Source organism: Paralichthys olivaceus, chromosome 8 (genome assembly GCF_024713975.1).
Source record: "Paralichthys olivaceus isolate ysfri-2021 chromosome 8, ASM2471397v2, whole genome shotgun sequence".
Lineage (NCBI taxonomy): Eukaryota > Metazoa > Chordata > Actinopteri > Pleuronectiformes > Paralichthyidae > Paralichthys > Paralichthys olivaceus.
Genome location: NC_091100.1, coordinates 14,360,703 through 14,380,774, shown reverse-complemented (window position 1 = coordinate 14,380,774; position 20,072 = coordinate 14,360,703). Strand labels below are relative to the sequence as shown.

Here is a 20,072-nt window from a genome sequence, read left to right as displayed (position 1 = left end):
GATCCACAGACTATTGAATGGATTGTCTCCAGCTTCCCCAGCGACCCTTAAAGGATAAGCAGTATAGATAATGGATGGATAATTGATGGGCTAGACTATGCAGTCCATTTCCCAGTATTTTTCAGATATTAAGCCTACAGGAAGTATCAGTTTCTCCATATAGCATATTTTCTTGACAACTGCAATCCATTTCTCTTAGATAGCGGATTTGTCTGTAGCTATTTCTGTGTGATGGTTTCATGGCTCACAGCCAAGAGGGCTTTGTTAATATATTCATCCTGAGCCACGAGTATGTCCAAGATTTTTAACAGATATACTGTGACAAAAGATCAGTCAATTTATTCCACCAATTTTTCTTCATTTCTTTGGCAATATTTCTGATATAAATAATTAGTTTACATCCCCAAAAACACATGAATATGGCCTTTCGCTGATTTACCACACTGCCATCCTACATTCATCCAATCCCAGAGGGCCCTGATGTATAAATTTCAATTTTGGACTCACACAGATCTTGATATAATCTTCCAGTTAAATTGTCACCTTCCAGCTAAACATCATTCCATCCTCCTCACATATCTCCGAGCCTGGTTCCCTCCCCCATCTGTGTTTGATCTGGGCAGTAAAATCATTTTCAGAGTTTTGCATTCTATTACATATTCATGATACTGGGTGTTTGTTATCTTTAATCTGGTATGCATCAGTGACAATCCTCTTTATTTCTGAAAAAAAGAAATACATATCGTACAAAAGTGTATCGTGAAAAATTAATACATGCTGATACTTGTTGTTTATATATGTTGGTAGAGAGCTTTAAACTAAAACCTTTAAATGCACTGCAGGGTTTTGTTCAGCGTACACGTTTGTGTGTGTGTGCTTGCGTGTGCGTGCGTGTGCATGCGCCTGCTTCTCCTTTTATTCCTTCTTTGTTTGTAAGATGCGGGGGCATGTGCACTTGAGGACTGGGGGATTTTGTGGAATTATATTTGTTCTTTGGTGTGTGTGGCTGCAAACGTCTAAATGCGCTATTCACAGATGTATAGAAAGCAATGCATGTGTAGTGAAAGGAAGGGGGGAGGGGGTACGAGTGAGGGGAGTCAGATAATGTAGGTACAGAGGGGGTTAATGTGAGCGAGCAGATATAAAGACTTGACAGTGGTGATGACTGAGAGAGATGGAAGGAAAGGCAGCAAAGAGAAGGAGAGATACAAAGCATGGGTTTGAAAATGATTTTTTTGACGGAGAATGAGTAAAAAAGAACAGCTGATTACCGGGTGATGAATTGCACCCAGTAATCAGACAAAAGAAGGAGGTGGGAGGGGGTTCTTGTGGTGCACAAAAGATAAATGTCTGCTTGTTCCCCACTTTGTATTTTACCTTTCTCTCCACTTCACCCTCTCAGCCTCTCATATATCCTCATTTACCCTCCTTCACCTCCTCTCCCCTGTTGTTCTCTCGTCTCTCTGCTGCCTCTCTCTGATTTTATTTCCCAGCGGCACGCTTGGCTTTGCCCTGCCGCATTCTGTGATATACTAATGCCTCATTAACTGTTTCATCCATTTGTTTATCTTCTTCCACTTTCCCTCCGCTGCTTCTCCCAGTCCTCTCTTTAAGGCTCTATACCACTTCTGGCTCATCCACAGTTTTCTATCAGTCGGCTCATCTGTCTTACACTTGCACAAAGTGCGCTGTAATACAATCTGGCAACACCAGGAGGCAGTCAAGCCCATTCTTTTGTTTGTCATGCCTGTTGATTATATGAAATGCTTCAGTGAGAATATTGGCTTTTTATTCCTTCAAACATTTACATGTGATTGATGTGAATGAGGAGGCTGGTGTGTGTATGACTTTGTTCTCATATATATCTAAAATCAGACCCTGGCTTTTCTCAAGCTTGTGCTAAAAATCAGAGATCTGCTCTAAAAGATTTGCTGGCTCTGATCATGTGACGCAGTGATTATGTGAGCTCATCAGGAACCCAAGTCACACGAAAACAGAGCAGAGGTCTCACTCCCTCATCTCATGCCAATTTATAGGGATGAACTCTCAAGGCTGAACTCTCGGGGCTGAGCAGGTAGATGATATAGCAAGTAACATTACATAAAGAGTACTGTGCTCGATGATAGCAGGTTTTTAGGTTGAGATATATTTTAAATGTGTCAGTTAATTTGAGTTGATGTAGAAACAGATGTGCCATTAGGTGAAATATGTTGTGGTTTATAATGTTATACACTCTGTGGTCACTTCATTAGATACAGCAATTTCCCCTAATGTATTTCAATACAGATGATCTGCTGTTGCATGCTTTATCACAAAGCTCATAATGTTCCATTTCTGTTGACATTGTTGGAAATTCAAATGCATCCTTGATCTTGAGCTCACAGTTGAAGGTGATGTTCTACTGGACCACAGTACAGTAAGTGTCTATCATTTTAGCCTTCCTGTTTATATACACAGGGGCGGCAGAATAATAGAAAGAACTCTGAATATAACGCAGAACAGTTCATCACCACCCTTACTCATAATCTATGTTATCTATGACAGCGTCCAACATGCAACAGAAAATAGACTTAATAGCAGAACAGCTACATCAGATTGCATTAGATTATATGAGTGTTCCTAATAAGATGGTCACTGAGGGAAGAAAGCAAAGGCCTTTATGTTTCCTGTTGAGATCTGAGAGATCTGGTATTTTACATCTCATTGTTCTTCCGACAAACAGCCAGTTTCACTCACAGTGACACGTACAGTTAATTCATAGTTTCCAATGAAACTAATCCAATCTTTGAACTGTGGGGGGAAGCTGGAGCAAAGTCAAGCAGACACAGGGACAACATACAAACTCCACCCAGAAAGACCCCAGAAAGTGAAACTGGGCTTTGAACCACGAAACTTCTTGCTGTGCTAACCACTGCACCACTGTGTCATCCTTTATCATGGTGTTGGTAAAACATTTTGGTGCATATTTGGTTATTTTACTCAACTTATTACTAGTTTTGCTAAATTTTTGTTACTGTTAGAAATAATGAAAATGTTTTTTTATAATGTTTAGTGTAGTGATATACTACACTCACAGAAAACAAACCATCCTCTCTAACTCAGCACATCTCTTTGCTCACCAAGACTCATTCATACTAAAGTTGGTGCTCATTCAACAACACTTCTGACATTTTGAGAGCAAAACGACACAGCGTGTCTCCAGGTCATCCTGAGCAGTGTGACATTCGTTCTCCCCCAGCAGGGCGCCTTCATACACCAGCCTGCGTCCACACATTCTCACCCTCTGTAAACATGTGTGACTGTATCAGTTGACTTTTGTGCCATCTGGCCACTTCACACAGGCCAAGGGCAGACAAGTACACCAATTACGTGGAAGTTTAGAGTTTGGCCCCCGAGACAGCAGGGATGTCCACATCCATTTTCACCCGCCTTCATTTATATGACATGTTATATTTCACATTTTATTTTCTTCATTTCTGGTTTAAAGGCTTTCAGGGGCAGGAGATTTTCCTCTCTTTCTGTCACATCAGTGCCATACTAGTCTCCTTGATTTTCTCGCTCTCCCTCCCTTTGAAGTGCAGAGGTATAAGCATTAAGCCTTAATTACATGGCCTGATAATTAGTTTAGTGGGTCAGCCAGAGAGGGCTCAGCATCTTAAACCTGCCTTATTTTAAAAAGTCTGAATTCATCCCCATCTGAATTTATGATTTTAGTAGCTGAATCAGATTAGGATTCATAATTCCTCATTTGTCATTCCTGTCGTTGAAATATATGAGATTGATTTAAAAAGAAACAACAACCTACTAAAGCTGTGATATTCTGTGATAAAGCTGGCTTTAAACCCTAATTTCTTTTCAAGTCATCCTATCTTCAAGGATCACTTGTGGTCTCAGCACACATGTACTTTATATACAAGCAAATTAGAAAATTAAACACAATTTTTCTTACAATGGTTTGTTTGGACCAGTAGTTTTGTCTAAAACCAGCTAATAGCATCATCCTCACTACCGCCTGACATCAGACACATCATCAAATATAAACTACTTCCAGCATTCATATTTTAGAGGTTAGTGTGATATAGTGAGTAAAGTGAGTGGAGTTTATTTATACAGCACCTTTCACAAATACAGAAATGACACAATACACTATTAAAAAACAATATTAGAAATTGCAACAGTTAAAATCACAAGTAAGAGCTAAAATGCCTATATGCTTTTTAGCAGGTAAAAGGTCTGCTAAGTTATAAAGGCCAAAGTCCAGCAACAGTGGGTCAAACACAGAAACTCTGCTCCTGAAGGACCTGAAATGTCTCATTTACATCTCTTGTCTTTTGTTGGGCTGTAAACCTGTTCTAGTAGACCCCAAATTAATTCTATGAAACCTGCGAATGACCAAAATATGCGCCAGTTAAAGTCACAACAACAAAACAAGACAAAGACACAAAACTAATTCAAAATATGGATTATCATGGAACTCGGTGGAAGGATGTTGTGGTATGGCTCAGGAAACAACAGATTAAATCGCAGATATAAGGTCGCAGATATTTCACTTTCTTTAACATTTAGGGGACTGATATTTATGAGTGTGTTTAATTTGGTTCAGTTGTCTTGAAGTTAAGCAGATTTTTGGCCATTGACTGAACTCCTGAGTGCTATTCTAGTTCAATATGGTCTGTGAAGGATATTATTCAAATGTAAATTGCCCTTGATTGGAAAAAGGTTCCCCACCTCTGCTCTTTGTGGAGGTGACAGACTGAGACTTATTCAAATCCAGAAAAATCACCTGCAGAATAATTGTACATGTAATTTATTTGAATACAAAAGGTGCAAAAAGCAGGAGCTTCTGGTGACAAAAAGCAGAACATCATTTGCATCGTGAAGCATGTGTACTTTGTCTGTCACAAACACCTTAAGGAAACTATCATGTGATAACCATTAGTGTAAGAAAGGACTCTTGACAGAATGATGTCGAGCTCTTAGGGCTCCTCTGTGAAGTGTCAGTAGCTTCATATTGTGTATGCAACGTTTTGTGAATCATTTTTCATGTCAATTCATATTTGAAGGTGACTCCTGCAGGATGTTTCTCTGTATTAATCAGAAACCATTAACTTCAAATTGCACTGACCTTCATGAATATTTTAAGAAACTGGTTGTGGCTGCAGAGCGCACAGGAAGTTAGTTATTTTGTCATGTGAAAGAAAAGACAGAGATCTCAAAATGCTCTTGTAGTTTAGATGCAAGATGACTTGCACAATCTCCCTATTTATTTTTTTTGCTGCAGTTGTCCTCAAATGTTTGTTAAAACTTTGATGGGCGCTGTTCGGTCTCCGTCGCTCTCTTACTCCCACCTTTCTACACCTCCCTCCCTCGCACCCTCCCTCAAGCCTTCTGTGGCTCAGCGAGAGGAGAGAGAAACGAATGATGGAGATAAACGCTCACCACAGAATGCCCGTGTCAGAGTTCCTCCTCAGACATGGGAATGCACCCACATGCTCACAGACATGCTCAAACACACTGTGCACACAGAAACACACTAGTACGCCCACTCGCTGAAACGCAGAGTTCGTGTAGATATAACAAACGGGACGAACAAGCTGCCTGATATTCTTGGACTATATATAAACTACAAGCCGAAGGTGTTGGTATGATTTGCCAACGTGTGGATACAGTGTGTGTGTGTATGTAGTGTGTGTGTGTGTGTGTGTGTGTGTGTGTGTGTGTGTGTGTGTGTGTGTGTGTGTGTGTGTGTTTGTGTGTGTTTTGTGTCCCTTGAGATTTAACTTTTAAGAGCCTTGGGGCATGTGTGTTTTCACTGAATACGCTACAATGCTCTCCTCATTTGAGGACCCTCAGTGCAAAGACTATAAACACAAACAGATCTGAGTAGGTAACGTTTCTGCATTGCCATGGAAATGATTTAATTTTGCAATACATATAGGGAATCATTCACATGATTAAAAAAACTGTGTAAGAATTTACCTGAGAGAAACTGACGGTGAAGCAGAGCATGCAATGCAAGCAGTTTGAATTAGGTCGCCCCCGCTCTCCCTTGTTCATCGTCACTCTTCAGTTTGTAATATAGTGTCATGTGTAACATGTCTCGCTGTCTCCTCCCTGTAGCATTAGACCAAGTAGGTCCTCTGTCACTTTGCTGAGGAGGATAAACATGTCAGTGGAGGATTTTTTCTTTGGTTTGTCACTTGTTTAGTCATCTGCCAGTGTCAGACTTGTCTGTTCAGTGCTGTGAATTATGTATGTATATATATATATATATATACATATTTCACAATGACAGCACGGTAAAGCTTTATTTTTTGTTAATTTTATTTCCTAAAGATTACTCAACAAAATGCGTCACTAAGCTCTGAAACTCTAATTGTAGTTAGATCAATTTGTTGTGTTATTTTTGACTTCCAGATGAATTCATGTGATAGAAATCACTCAAAATAATTCTCAGTGAAGATTTATCACTTATTAGTTTATTATTGGAAACTATTCCTTCATTTAAGCTGCATTGTTGACACATTTTGCATGTTCTGCTCACCTGCCTCTGAATAAAATCTAACAGTAGTGCCAATTTGGCATATATCAAAAAAAGTTCTTCAAAAGCAGATTTTTTGGAAACTAGCACTTGTAGAGCACATAACTCAACCATGTTTTAGAAAGTGAAAGTGACATGAACACATGACCATACATCAGTATGAGAAAAACTATCCACAATGAGAGAAACCATCTTTGAGAAAAAAACATTTGACTTCTTAGTTTGGTTTATGTCCCATAGACTAACATGGAGGGGATTGGGTTTATGACCTATACTGCAGCCAGCCACTAGGGGGGTATTGAAATATTTTAGCTTCACTTTTGGGGCCTCACATGTTGTTTGTTTTGAACCTGATGGACAGTCTCTTCCTATCCTCTCTCATTGTAGTTTTTATCGCCAGATTGTTGAGTCAGAAATGTGTCACCTTTGGAAATATAATAAAAAACTGGGAGCATTTTATATCATGCAAATGAATAATGAACAGTAAAACCTCCAGTTTTCAGTTGCATCTGTAAATGTTAAATCAGTGTGCTGTTTAGTGGAGTATAAATGAATAACTAGTACTTGAGCATCTGTCTCATCTGTGTAGAATAACATCTCTCCCCATCTCTCTCTCTCTCTCTCTCTCTCTCTCTCTCAGTTATGAAGGTCATAGTTTATGACACGTGATTTGCATACAGCTTATAATTTAAATAGCAGAGAATAGTACTGACTTAAGTTATGCACAGAGTCACACATGCACAATTCTTGATGTTGGGTGAATGTTTGTGTTCTCCCCCACTCTCTCTCTCTCTCTCTCTCTCTCTCTCTCTCTCCCTCTCTCTCTCTCGTCCTTGTTCAGTTCTTCCTCTCTTCCTCCACACGTTATTTTCTTTGATCGGTTTGTTTCTTTACCCTCCCACTCTGCATTCTGACACTGCTAAAGGGATCTCTCTCTCTCGCTCTCTCTCTCTCATGCTGTATCTCTGTCATTGCTCTCTTTCCCCCCTCTCTATCTCCGTTTCTTTCGCACCTCCCTCCTTCCATCCTGCCCTCCCTCCCTCCCTCTCCCTCTTATCTGCTTCCCTCACTATCTCTCCATGCACACTTGATTCATTTTACACATTACGGAGGCATCCATCATTTCGCTCTGTGAAGGAAAAATATCATCTTCTTTTTTTCTTTTTTTTAAAAATCCCTGACAGTATTTTCCACTTCTTTCATTCCGGCTATCTTTTCCTTTCTCAACTCCAACACTCTCCTCTGGATCCAATTCTAAAGCTGGAACCAATATGTTTTATTTCCAGCTGGTCATCATGGCAGGGACCGTTCTATTGGCGTACTACTTCGAGTACACGGACACATTCCCCGTGCACGTCCAGGGCTTCTTCTGTTTTGACAAAGCCTACTCCAAGCCGTACCCGGGACCAGAGGACAACAGCAAGGCGCCACCCGTCCTCGTCTACTCCCTCGTCACTGCCATCCCCACGGTGACGGTGAGTCTGTGTTTAACTTGTTAAAGAAAAATGAAAGAAAAAAAAAAAAGAACTTCCACAGGTGCTTATCACGTACACACACATCTCGGATGACATGACAATCACCTACATGCATGCACACACGGTCAACCCAAAACACACACACAGATACTTCCTCCTTATCTACACATGGTGTGCGTGGATTGAAAGAGAGGAGAGGTGTGTAGGTGTGCATCCTCGTGGTCTCACCGCTCTGTTTTTGTGGATGCGTTCGCTGTCATAACCATGGCAACGAGCACTATATTTGTCCTCTACAGAGCAGTAGCTACAGTTAGCTACAGCGTCCTTGTTTCAAGATTGCTCGGCAGTAACACAGGGAACCGCATCAGCTCCAAGCGGCTTCCCTTTTTTGTGCACAAAAAGTGGCACAGTTTCATTATTTTCATCCCAGAATTACGTATGCATATTGATGCATCTTTAATAATTAAACATAATTTGTAGGTCATGTATTCTTGGCAGAACACACATTGATGCGGAGAATCAAACATCACTATTAGTCTGATATATTTTTGTCATTCATTGTAGTAAGTCGTGGATTTCCACAATAGCACTAAATCAGTAATTGAAGAATCTATTGAATTCCACTGTGGCAGCCACTTGTCTGTACAGTGGGATGTATTTAATAATGAAACACAGCTTCACATCTTCATCAAAGCTCTGTGCCTGTCTTGTCCTCCAGGGCCTGTCTCTCTCATGTCCCACAGTTAAGTGGCATTACTACATGGATGCCTCTGAGCCGCAAACACACACACACACACTATCCTCTATCTTTGTGAGGACAGTTATTGATGTAATGCATTCCCCTTGCCCCTAAACGTTACCCTGACCGAACCCTTAAACCAAGTGCTCCCCCTCAAACAGCCTGCTGAATTTGAGAACTAGTCCTCACAAAGATAGACTAACACATAGAACATGCACATGCACACAGACACACACACACACACAGACACACACACACACACACACACACACACACAGGCAGTCCTGGGTCATTTGCTGCTGTATAAAAGGGACAACTCCATTCCCTCATCTGTCTGATCTTAAGCTTTGATGCAAATATACATCTCTATTACTTAGATGAGCGTTCCTAATAACAACGACTACGATACGACTTTACGTTGTAAATCCGAGACATTTTTATTAGTGGCATTTACATATTGCACTTTTTTTAAACCACATATGACAGATGCACAGGTGCACAGGTGCACTCTGTATACATTAGTGTGTATGGATAAAGGCTGCAGGCACTAGGGTGTGAGAGCTGTTCAGAGTGGAAGGAGTAAAGTGGCTTGATTGTGCCTGGGGTGCGTAGCTGCTTTTTTTAAGTCAGAGCATCTGCGTTCTCTCTCGCTCCAAGATAACGCTCCATCCCACGAGCCTCTGTTCAGATACAATAAAAACGCACATTTTTCGTGTGTCTCTCAAATCTGCCTCAGACTTTTTGTCACAAAGAGAAATTGGATGAGTTCTTCGACTGACAGCACAGATGTTTTTACTGCTAAAGCACATATCACCTCAATGTGTGTGTGTGTGTGTGTGTGTGTGTGTGTGTGTTAGAGACAGTTCAAACTGATTTTTAAACTTAAAAGAAACTCGGCAGGTTTCTTTTATTTTTTCCCTCAGACCCTCTCTCTGCCTGCTGCTGTCTCATTGTATGATGGTGGTTATAGACAGGCGACTATATAGCTGCAGTTTCTTGCTCAACCTAAAACCTTTAAAATGGTGATGCAGAGGTGTAGTTTTGTACTCAGAGGCGTTGGAACAGGGCAGGCAAAGCAGGCAAGCTGAGAACCCCCTTATATTCTCGGTCTGGCTTTGTACAGGAGGATGCCATGGTTAGAAACCCCCTATAGTGAGGCCCCATGCTACTTTTTGCCAGTAGCTTCATAACTTTAGAGGTTTGGTTGGAGGTTCCTTTTGCCTGGGGCCCCCAAACTGCTTTGAAACAGTCACAAGCAGGATAAACACACAAGAGCCCAAATTATTGCAGCAAATGCTGAGATATCCAGACTTTTATTCCCTTGTGTGGGTTTAAGCCCGCGTGCCACGACAAAACAAGAGCTCCAACTGTGCATGCCCTCCTCCAAGCGGACTCCAGGTTCTCTAGAAATAAGTCTACACATCTGTGTTGTCCACAGCTGTCTTTGTACGTCTGCAAGAGAGTATAATTGGGGCTTGGGAGACTGCTGTCCTGGCCCCGCTTGCCACTCATGACAGCTGATGTTGCTACCTCTGTTAATACTGTTAGCGTAAAACATAAAGAGCACATCACACAGGTTCTTTGATTCTGAGTCATTGAGAGACGTTTACCCCAAAGTTAATTAAAAAATGTAAAGCTCAGAGTTTCAAAAATACAAAATCAACAATAATTTAAGTATACACTAATCAATGGGGCTTTTGTTCTCCACAATAACTGTTTACCTGTGGGCAACCAAAGCGAGCTCAAATGTGATTGGTCAGACTAGAAACAGAAACAAGAAGGCTTCAAGTTGCAAAACTTTGTCCTTGCCTGGGATCTGTTTATAGATATGCATGTTCCTACTTTGTTAAGTATTTTTTTTTATCCAGCTGTATAAGACAAGGAGAGACATTGCCACAGCCACCACAGTGTATGCCATGTGATCTTTGCTGAAATGTGATATGTCAGTTTAAGGACCTCACACTGACAACATGCTGAGGATTAAAGAATCCCCTTAAAGATGCCATGTGGAGTTTTTGACCTAGTGTGCCATGGAGCTGTTGTGTTCATGTAGGCGATGTGATACACATACTGCCGATGGTTTCACACTATTCCGCACATCTACAAGTGGCAGTAATGTGCCAATAAATGCAGGAGTGTGTCGACAGAAGCAAAGAAGAAGAGTCTAAGCTTGAAAACATGAACGTAAAAGTATCCAGGATTTAAAAGATCAGCTTTGGATAAAAAAATATATCCGAACTCAAGGATACACTTGAAGTGTGTTTTTGTTTGTGCCACTAAATGTTTACATTTTGAGCCTGGATATTAAATCTTGAGTAAGATTTACTAGATTCTATAAAGGATTAATGATTATTTATCATTACATGACGGAATTCTGATTGTCAGGTCATTTGAAGGCAGTGGAAAACACTTAAAAGCTCTGGTAGTAGCTAAGTAAGGATGTTCATAATACTTACCAATATATTAATAAGTAATTACGTTTTTTGCACATCAATTCCTTTATTTATCTTGGGTCCAACAGACATGATTGATTGTCGACAGTATGAAAATACAATAAAAGATGACAAGTAAGAATCTGCAACAGCTCATTACTCTAAAATGTCATGGAAAAGAACAGGAAATGTAGGTTCGTGTGTGTGTGTGTGTGTGTGTGTGTGTGTGTGTGTGTGTGTGTGTGTGTGTGTGTGTGTGTGTGTGTGTGTGTGTGTGTGTGTGTGTGTGTGGCAAAGAGAGCGGAAGTGAGAGGGTGAATGAAATGGAGGCACTTGTGTGGTGCTTGGCAAAAATGCTGCAAGTTTCAGTCCATCAGTGAAGGTAAGTGTGTGGGTGGATGATGGCGCACATCTTTCCCCAGAAAACAGGTTCTGTGTCTACAAGTGGGAGTCAGTATGTGTGTGTGCGTGCTGAGTACGAGTCAGATTGCCTACAGGCTATCTCTATGACTCTCCACAAACTGTAGCTTAACTGCTTAGCACAAGCACACATATGCACACGTGCAAGCGCGCACGGTGCAGAGTCTGTATACAGTACATGAAAGCCATCGCTACATCGCTAGGCGAGAGAGCAGGGTAAAGTGCAGTTTTTGTGTAGTGTAATGGAGACCATATGTTAATGCTGATTGCACACTACAACCTCCCATCAGTCCCTGCAGTTAAACTGTGGCCAAATGTTAATTCTAGGCTTAAAATACACGTGTGAGTCATTATACAGCACGTGGAGACTCACCCTGTGCCAAACCAACACTTGTCGTGTATCAATGATACTTTGAGTATATTCTCCACCTTTTATTTAATGTGGATCAGACGCATAACGCCAAATACTTTTGCCCTGGAGAGCTTTGTTCCAAGGCTGCTAAATATAAGTCTCTCAAACAGTCAGCAAAAGCAAAGTGAAGGGGAAGGAGAGACCATGAGAGTTCAAGCACGACACAATGAGAGAAAGAGGAGGAAACACAAGAGACAGAGGTACCAGAGAGGGAACAAGGGAAAAAAACAAACCTCAAGAAGAAGATGAAGGATGAAGCTGGAGGCAGAGAGGGAGACAGAGAGGCTGTCCCATGCCGTTCGGTTGCCGATCGCTGATCCAAGTTTGTTTGCTGGTGTCTGTTAAACCTTGGGAAGAGCCTTCATGCATAATACAGCTCTGAATGACAGAAAGATGGGGATTGGGCCGAACCAGGGAGACAGACCATATAGTCCAGTCAAGTCATGAAGGCAGAGCCCTTGATGAACAATAAATACTGCATTGTGCTGTCATTTCTTGAGAAACTGATGGTGGATGTGGTTAAAGCCAGTTAGTGGTTGTACATTTTAAAGGTTTGTGCAGTTAAACCTCGGGATGAAGAGTGATAATAGTCAGACTTGAAGACAGTTAGAGTTAAGGCAGATGCACATACTGTATCAGGTGAATGTCACTGATTCTCTTCTAGAGGTCAAAGATCAGAAGGAAAGGAAATTGTGCTCTGTTGTTGGAACTAATTTTATCTTTTATCGACATTTAAATGACCAAACGTAGATGACGTTAAGAGAAATTCAAAGAGATGCTTTACTGGAGTCTGGAAGCAGAAAGACGCAGGAAATTGTTTGGATGTGTTCACAACAACATGAATATGTCTGGAACACTCAGGACTGGGGTGGTGCTTGGATAGAAGATGCAGGAGGCAGGAAATGACAAATAAATTCCGCTGCAGAAACCAAGTTTTTGTTTGCCCTTATGGTCAAAAGCTCTTGAATCTCCTTGTCTTTCCAAGCTGATATCTTAGTCAGCATCCTCTACATGTACGGCACCCCTGTTGCATGTTAGAAACACGCCCACGTCCACACTGTGAATTCTCCAGACATGGCAGGAATTGTGCAATATCTAAATGTTTCTCTGGCAGGAATAGTTCAGAAACATTTCTGGGGCAACTGACTCTGACGTTTTTGTTCCCACATTCTCTATCCGGATGTCTGAAAGCAGCTTAAGACATAAAGTTAAGCAAGCATACGGCTTTTGATGAGAAGGGAAATGCTGCTTTGTGCCAATCACTCACATCCAGACGAAGAGGCAGAATTTGCAGATTCCTCATTAACAACAGCTTCAGGCAAAACAGCAACAATATGTTCTCATCACTGCTGCTGTTTGTTTTATACAGTAACCTACACGACTTCTTCTCACTCACATATACAGCTTGTAAAGAAAATGTGGTTCTTAAAAATACACAAAAAAAACTATTAATTAACACATTCAATGGCAGTTTAGATGCCACTAATGAAATGGACAGAGCTGGAAGCGTGCTGATGTAAGGTTTTTCAGGTTTAATTTAATTTATGGTAAAAGTGATATGAAGATTGCTTTTCATTCATGTTTATATAAAACTGAATGATGTGAAACAACTAATTTCATGACTACCTGCACTATAGACACTCGCACTATTTCTGTTCAGTTCACATGTATGAATTCACATGTCAAGTTCACCAAAGTGGATCTCCCCTCCCTCGCTTCTGCTCTAAAGACGCACAGTCCTCTCTAACCACCTCCCCTGCTGCGTTAAAATCCAATCTTCTTGATTAGATGTCAGTAATAAGATGGAAATGTCAAATCCACAGGAGGCCAGCGACACTTTTTTCCCCTCCACTCTGTCATAAACACCTGGATATTGGTTTCCTTCTCTTACTCCAAGGGAAGGTATTTGAGGTTGACGCAGGATTCGGATGGTGGGAGGGTGTGAGACCCTGCTACAGCTCCCCTTGTATTTAGATGGCTCCCATCACGCTCCCTGACTGCTCCATTTGTATGCAAATTTTTTAGCAAATTATGTTGTTCAGAATATCAAGGATTTTCTTGTTCTGTATTCTATATTTACTTTCTATTGTTATTGTAATCAGAGTTTTCAGGTTTGACATGCCACGTTGAAGAAACACACTCCAGCGCACAAAGACACACTCACACACATTGTATGTGTAGCTAAGTAAGCATCTCTACCCTTCAGTCCTACAATCATCTTTTTCAGTCTGACATTTTGGAGTTGATTACTATTGTCATCAGGCTTGAATTACATCACACATGCCACGGTACACGCCACAAGCACAGACACACACACACACCAGTCCAATGCCCATATGCAAATTGGCCAGACGTTGGCACACTGTTAAGCCCCAGGACAAGCCTTCATGAATAATGGAGTCACATATGACAGACAAAATAGGATTGGGAAGAAGCAGCGAGTGAGAAAAAAGATTTGTGCATCGCATTGAAACTTTTCCATCTTTTTCACTTTGTCTGGAACAGTGGACTGAGTGGAGATCGGTTCACTTGTTTACTTCCATTTGAGTAAGGATGTAGGAGAGAGGACCTGGCAACAAATTGGTTTGGTAAAAGTGATTTTGGTGCTGAATTAAAAGTAAGCTGTTGCTGTCTGACAATGAAGATATCATTTTCGACACTGCAATTATGAACATTACTTGTACATATCCACATTCACCACAAATGTAAAAGGTAACGGGACATTTCCTTTTGGTCAAACGCTCCTTTCCCGTGACAGTGCCAGTTAGCCAGTTAGCCAGTTAGCCAGCCTGCTTTTTTTTCCTTCCATTGTTCGTATTCGTCACACATAATGAATCTGTCGTTTGCTGGACGTTCTGTCACAGAAGCTTTCACAGTAGTCCCCAGATTGCGGGATAAGAAATGGTGGCGAAGACAACAACTCATATGATCCCATGCTGCATCACAACATCATTAAACTAGATCTTTAGTAACTGTTTTAATTGAGAGGCCTATAGCTTCCTACATTGCAGATTTAAAGGGAATGGCACCCCGCTTTTGTATAAGCAAAAGAGAGAGCGATGGAGAGAGGCAGGCAGATCAGTGCGTCAGCAGTCGTACTTATGAGACGGAGCCGTGGAAAAAGGGCAGGGATAATAAGGGATAATCGCAGCTTTATCCTGTCACTGCCAATCACATTGGGATGAAGACAGCAGGTCATGTGGCCCCATGTCGATATGCCCGACCAGCGATCCGCTCCCACTGCGATAGCCTGTAAGACACTCACTATCCCACATGATGAGAACCCTGATCCTGCCATGCACTCACAGCCCAACTCTGCTAGATTAGCTGCAAGGTCTCGTCCCTCATTGATCCATCGATCCCTCTGTTTCTTCTCAAGTGGAAGCAGATCGAAAGAAAAACACAACTTACAGGAAGAGATGGATATTATGGGTTAGGAGAGGAAGATGGGGAATAAGCAGAAAAGGAAAGGAAGAAGGAAAATGCAAAGAGATAAGTAAATGAAAGGGGGAAGCTGGAAGAAGAGAAGAACGGGGTCAAACCATGGTTAAAACCTTGTATTAAAAGGTTTGTAGCAAACAGAATTTGAATGAGGCTGACGGACAAAAGTGAGGCGAGAACAAAACATATTTTTTATATCAGAAAAGAAAAATAGAGAAAAGCTTGTCTTCTCCACAAAGACCTGTAAAAGCTGCCCACCTATTGATGAAGCACAGACTAAGATCAGGGTGAGACAGGGAGGAGATGGATGGAGAGAGTGTGGGTGATGATGATGAAGCTGAAGCAGCTAAATTGCCATGGTTACCATTGCTTGTGTGTGATAAGACTGCCGCCGAATGTGTGTGTGTGTGTGTGTGTGTGTGTGTGTGTGTTTGTGTTAAAAGCAGAGCGGCGAATTGCAATGTCAACAGATGTCATGTGATATTTGCACAAGCTTTATGTAGACTCAGTGTAATCCTCGTGAAGGGCTTTGTGTTTCCTTTCACAACAAAGAGCTGCTCTCACTATTTTTAGAAGGTGCGGTGTAGGAAATCCACTGAAACATGCATCACAAATTTGCACTCTGAGCCAGGTGTGATCTACTGTACTGTTCATGGTGGGAATGAGATTGTTAGATTTTAGTTTGATCACACAATATCCTCAAGGTGTTAAACACATCTTTAAAATAAATGCACAGCTGCATGAGCGTACATTTCTATAGTCCTCCTTAAGCTTATGTGGCTTTTTATACATATTGACGTCAAACTGGTGTAGAACGCATCTCTTCCTGTTCTGGTTGCAGTTAATATTATTTATAGTACATGCTCTGTTATCCTGTTCAATGTGGATGTCTGTGTTGCATGCTTTTTATGCCTGCGTGCTAGTGACAGCCAGTGGCCAGAGGCATATGTTTTTAGGTTGTCCATCTGTGAATTCTTCAGATTTGGTACAAATGATGAGTTTGAGTCACGGATTAACTGATTTGATTTTAGTGGTCAAAGGTTTAAGTCGCTTTGACCTCACAAGCAAATTTTTCGCCTTGTGAACACGATATATCAGCAACACCTACATGCCATCCTTTCAAATATGGTAAAAATGTTCAATTGGACTCATGGATCAAAAGTTGTTTGGTCTTGTGAAAACATCTCAGGAACACCTCCAGGTAATCCTTTCAAATTTAGTACAAATGTTCACTTGGACTCAAGAATGACATGATGAGAATTCAGGGGTCAAAGGTAACAAAACCATTTTTTACCTCACGCATATGTTGAGAATGCCTCAAGAGAATCCTTTCAAATTTTGCTCGAATATTGACTTAGAAGCACAGATTAACTGATTAGATTTGGGTGGTCAAATGTCAAGGCCATGGTGGCCTCACAAAACCTGTTTCTGGCCTCTTGGTCATGATATCTCAAGTCTACCTTAAGGGAATTCTTCAGATTTTGACCGGTTGTCCATATGGACTCAAAGTTTACTTGATTGGATTTGAGTGGTCATGGTGATGTCATATGGGTCTGGAAAAATGTGTACTGAAATGGCACTGATTGGCGGAGGCAACTGCAACTGGTGTCGTATTCAAAGCCACTAATGTATTTCTCTTTGAAGGAGCTGTAAAATTGAAAGTGATGGTTGACTGAACATCTAGGAGACAGTTTACAGTGCCTCTCTGTGTGCACACTCAGAACTCATGATGAGATGCCTGTTGACAGCTCTGTTGTCTCCTCTTGGAAAATCCATCCTTTCAACTGACGGTGTGTTCTCTGACACGCTCTTGTGCATTCTGATCACCTTTTGCCCTTTTTTCCTATATGATTTTCTCCTCTCCATTTGCTGTCAGCTTTTGGCAAATGACTGCGCGCTTCCTCATATACAAACACACTCGCACACTGTTTGGAGTCACACTCACAAAAGCAAAAGAACTGTCACCATGTCACGCCAGGTAGAAACTCAAAGAAAGCCAATTATGACCCACTCAACCTCTGCATCAGTCTCTCAAAAACACATTCATGTGCTCTTTCCTGTTTACCACTATTCCAGCAGACACCCTTTTATATCTTGTCCATAAAGCTGTCAAGAGTTCCTCCCCCACTGACGAAAAAGTCTTACTAATGGTTTCCACAATGCACACATGTTTTTTCACAAACACATTCATAGACTTTCTCAACAAAAGGAGGCCTTCTGATCTCCTGCTCTCTGAGGCAGGAGATGAAAGTTTGTGTCACTCATTCATCTGCCTTATTCTCTTTATTTGGTCATTTTGTCTTTCTTCTTGTTCCCCGCAGCCTTCTTTCTCCTCAGCTATTTTATGAATGTCTCTCTTATCTTATTTATACCATCTCTGACTGAGCTCAGATCTCTCTTCACCCCTCTGACTCTCCTAGTACAAAAGAAAAGCAGCAAAAAAATCTAACATCTGCCTCTAGAACAAAATTAACATAACTGGCGTGAGTCTGATCTTCACCTCATTCCAGTGGATGTTCAGTAGAGTATAAACAGAGGGACAAACCACTGTGATGTCACCCATTGGTTTGCCAACGGCATTTCGTCCAGTGCCATCTTTGATTTTTTTTTTTAACCAGAAGTCCCCATATCTGGGGGGGACTACCTACCCACCTAAACCTGTGACCTATTAAATTGCTTTATCTCCTTATAGACTGAAAAGTAGAGATTGAGAACATAAATTGGTAACTTTCATTTTAAATCTAAGGAAAAGGAAATGCCCCCCCCCAAAAAAAAAATAAAATAAATATATATATATATATATATATATATATATCATCAGGCTTTGTACTGTCTAACTAAAAGATCAAGAGATTGTAGTGTTTTTCTATTATTTGCATTAATATCAATTATCAACTATACTTTAGGATATAGGAGTTGAAATATAAACTCCTGTTGAGAACCAAGGTAACTTCTAATCAAAGCCCAATCCTATCAACACATTTGACATTTCTTTCTATCGCAGACCTTTTATTGTGAACTAAAGCAGCAGGAAGTAACCTTTGAGCAAGATCAGTATGAAAGGGGATTAGTATTGACAGCAGATACTTTTGAATGCATGGCCGTGGGAGAAATGTTGCATGTAACAACTCGGCAGGAGCCCATCTCCATCGAACACCAATGTGAACACATTAGCTTGGGAGAGGATGAAAAGAGTAATTGAGCAAGTGGACATTGCGACCACTTCCCTCACGGAGATGTGGACTTAATTTCAACCAGAGGGGGAAGCAGGCAGTGAAAATGGCAGAGGAAAAGTAAGAAGACAAGTCAGTGTCCGATACCATTATCTGTAGCCGCTGTGTTATACAAGTTGTAAAGTGAAGGACAGTGAAGCTGTCACACCAGAAATTAGTCATTCATTCAAATTTAAACTCTCAAATGCACATTTCATCCACAGCAGCAGCAGCTTCTGTATTGATAACAACTGTGTAGATATGCACATTACAAACAATCTCTCTGTTCCCATGTGCCCCTCAGTCTCTCTGAGTGTGATTCTTGTGGATTGATGTTGCCTTTAAGGATTCAGTTGGCTCATTCATAAATAATACAAAAATTTGATAAAAGCACAGAATGGAGATCGGGTTCTGTGAATAACAGAATGTAAAAGACGTCTCGAAGCGATGATGTTGTCAGACTACTGTCATTTCACTTTCTACCCCTGTATGTTGCCTGAAGAAACAGTGTGTTGACCTCTATGGTGATGACGTATATAACAGTGGACAACAAGACAGCCGCCCAAAAGTGATACCAAATAATCTTGATCACCCCCTGGTGGCTGGCTGTCGTAATCCCACCTTGAAGGACAAATAATGTATCTTGTATAGTCTTGTGCCACGGTGTATTGTATCATATAGTCTTGTACCATAACGTATCATATTGAATTGCATCATATCGTACAGTACCATACCCCATCTCCTCAATGTTAGTGGATAGGACATGGAAAGAACTGAAAAGTAAAAATATACATCAAATAATTTTTTCTCAAAGAAGGTTTCTGTCATTTTAGGTAGTTCTTATCACACTTTGTTCAACTGCTAAGTTTTACGGTAAGCTTGGTTTTAATCAGTTATCTGATGTTATGAAAACAAGGTGAAACATCGTAATAATCAGTTGAGACTGACTCTCTTTTGTCTCAGCACGTGTATCAGTGGGACCTCACTACCACAGCTCCACACCATAAACACTAATGCACACACTCAGACTCCAGATGACATCAAAAGCGCAAGATGGCGGCACCCGTGATATTTTAGCTTCATTTTTGTACAACGCGAGGAAGTTGAGACGTGTCATCCATCTTTATATACAGTCTATGGTGTGGCCCTAACAGTACAGACATGATGTACGTGTTAATAATCAACAATAGAAGGGACATTATCCATAATCACTTCACCCTGACTACACACAGCCACACTGAAGGACATGTTAGTCTATTTTATGTTATTTTCTTTTATAACTGATACCAAATAATTTCTTTCATTTTTGTATTCCTCAGTTGATTTACTTTGTATTTATCATTTGCCTTGTGGGGCAGATTAAACTGTCTCGCAGGTAACATACAGCCTGGAGGCCTGAA

General features: G+C 40.9%; 1 protein-coding gene across 5 annotated transcripts in view; it reads left to right on the top strand.

Annotated features, from left to right (window-relative positions):
* plppr2b (phospholipid phosphatase related 2b) overlaps positions 1–20,072 on the top strand; it is a 48,037-nt gene that overhangs the window by 18,930 nt on the left and 9,035 nt on the right. For all 5 annotated transcript variants that reach the window (XM_020084311.2, XM_020084312.2, XM_020084310.2 and 2 more), the window contains one exon: positions 7,828–8,016. In XM_020084311.2, coding sequence (XP_019939870.1) covers positions 7,828–8,016 — 189 coding nt within the window. The remainder of the gene's footprint in view (positions 1–7,827; positions 8,017–20,072) is intronic.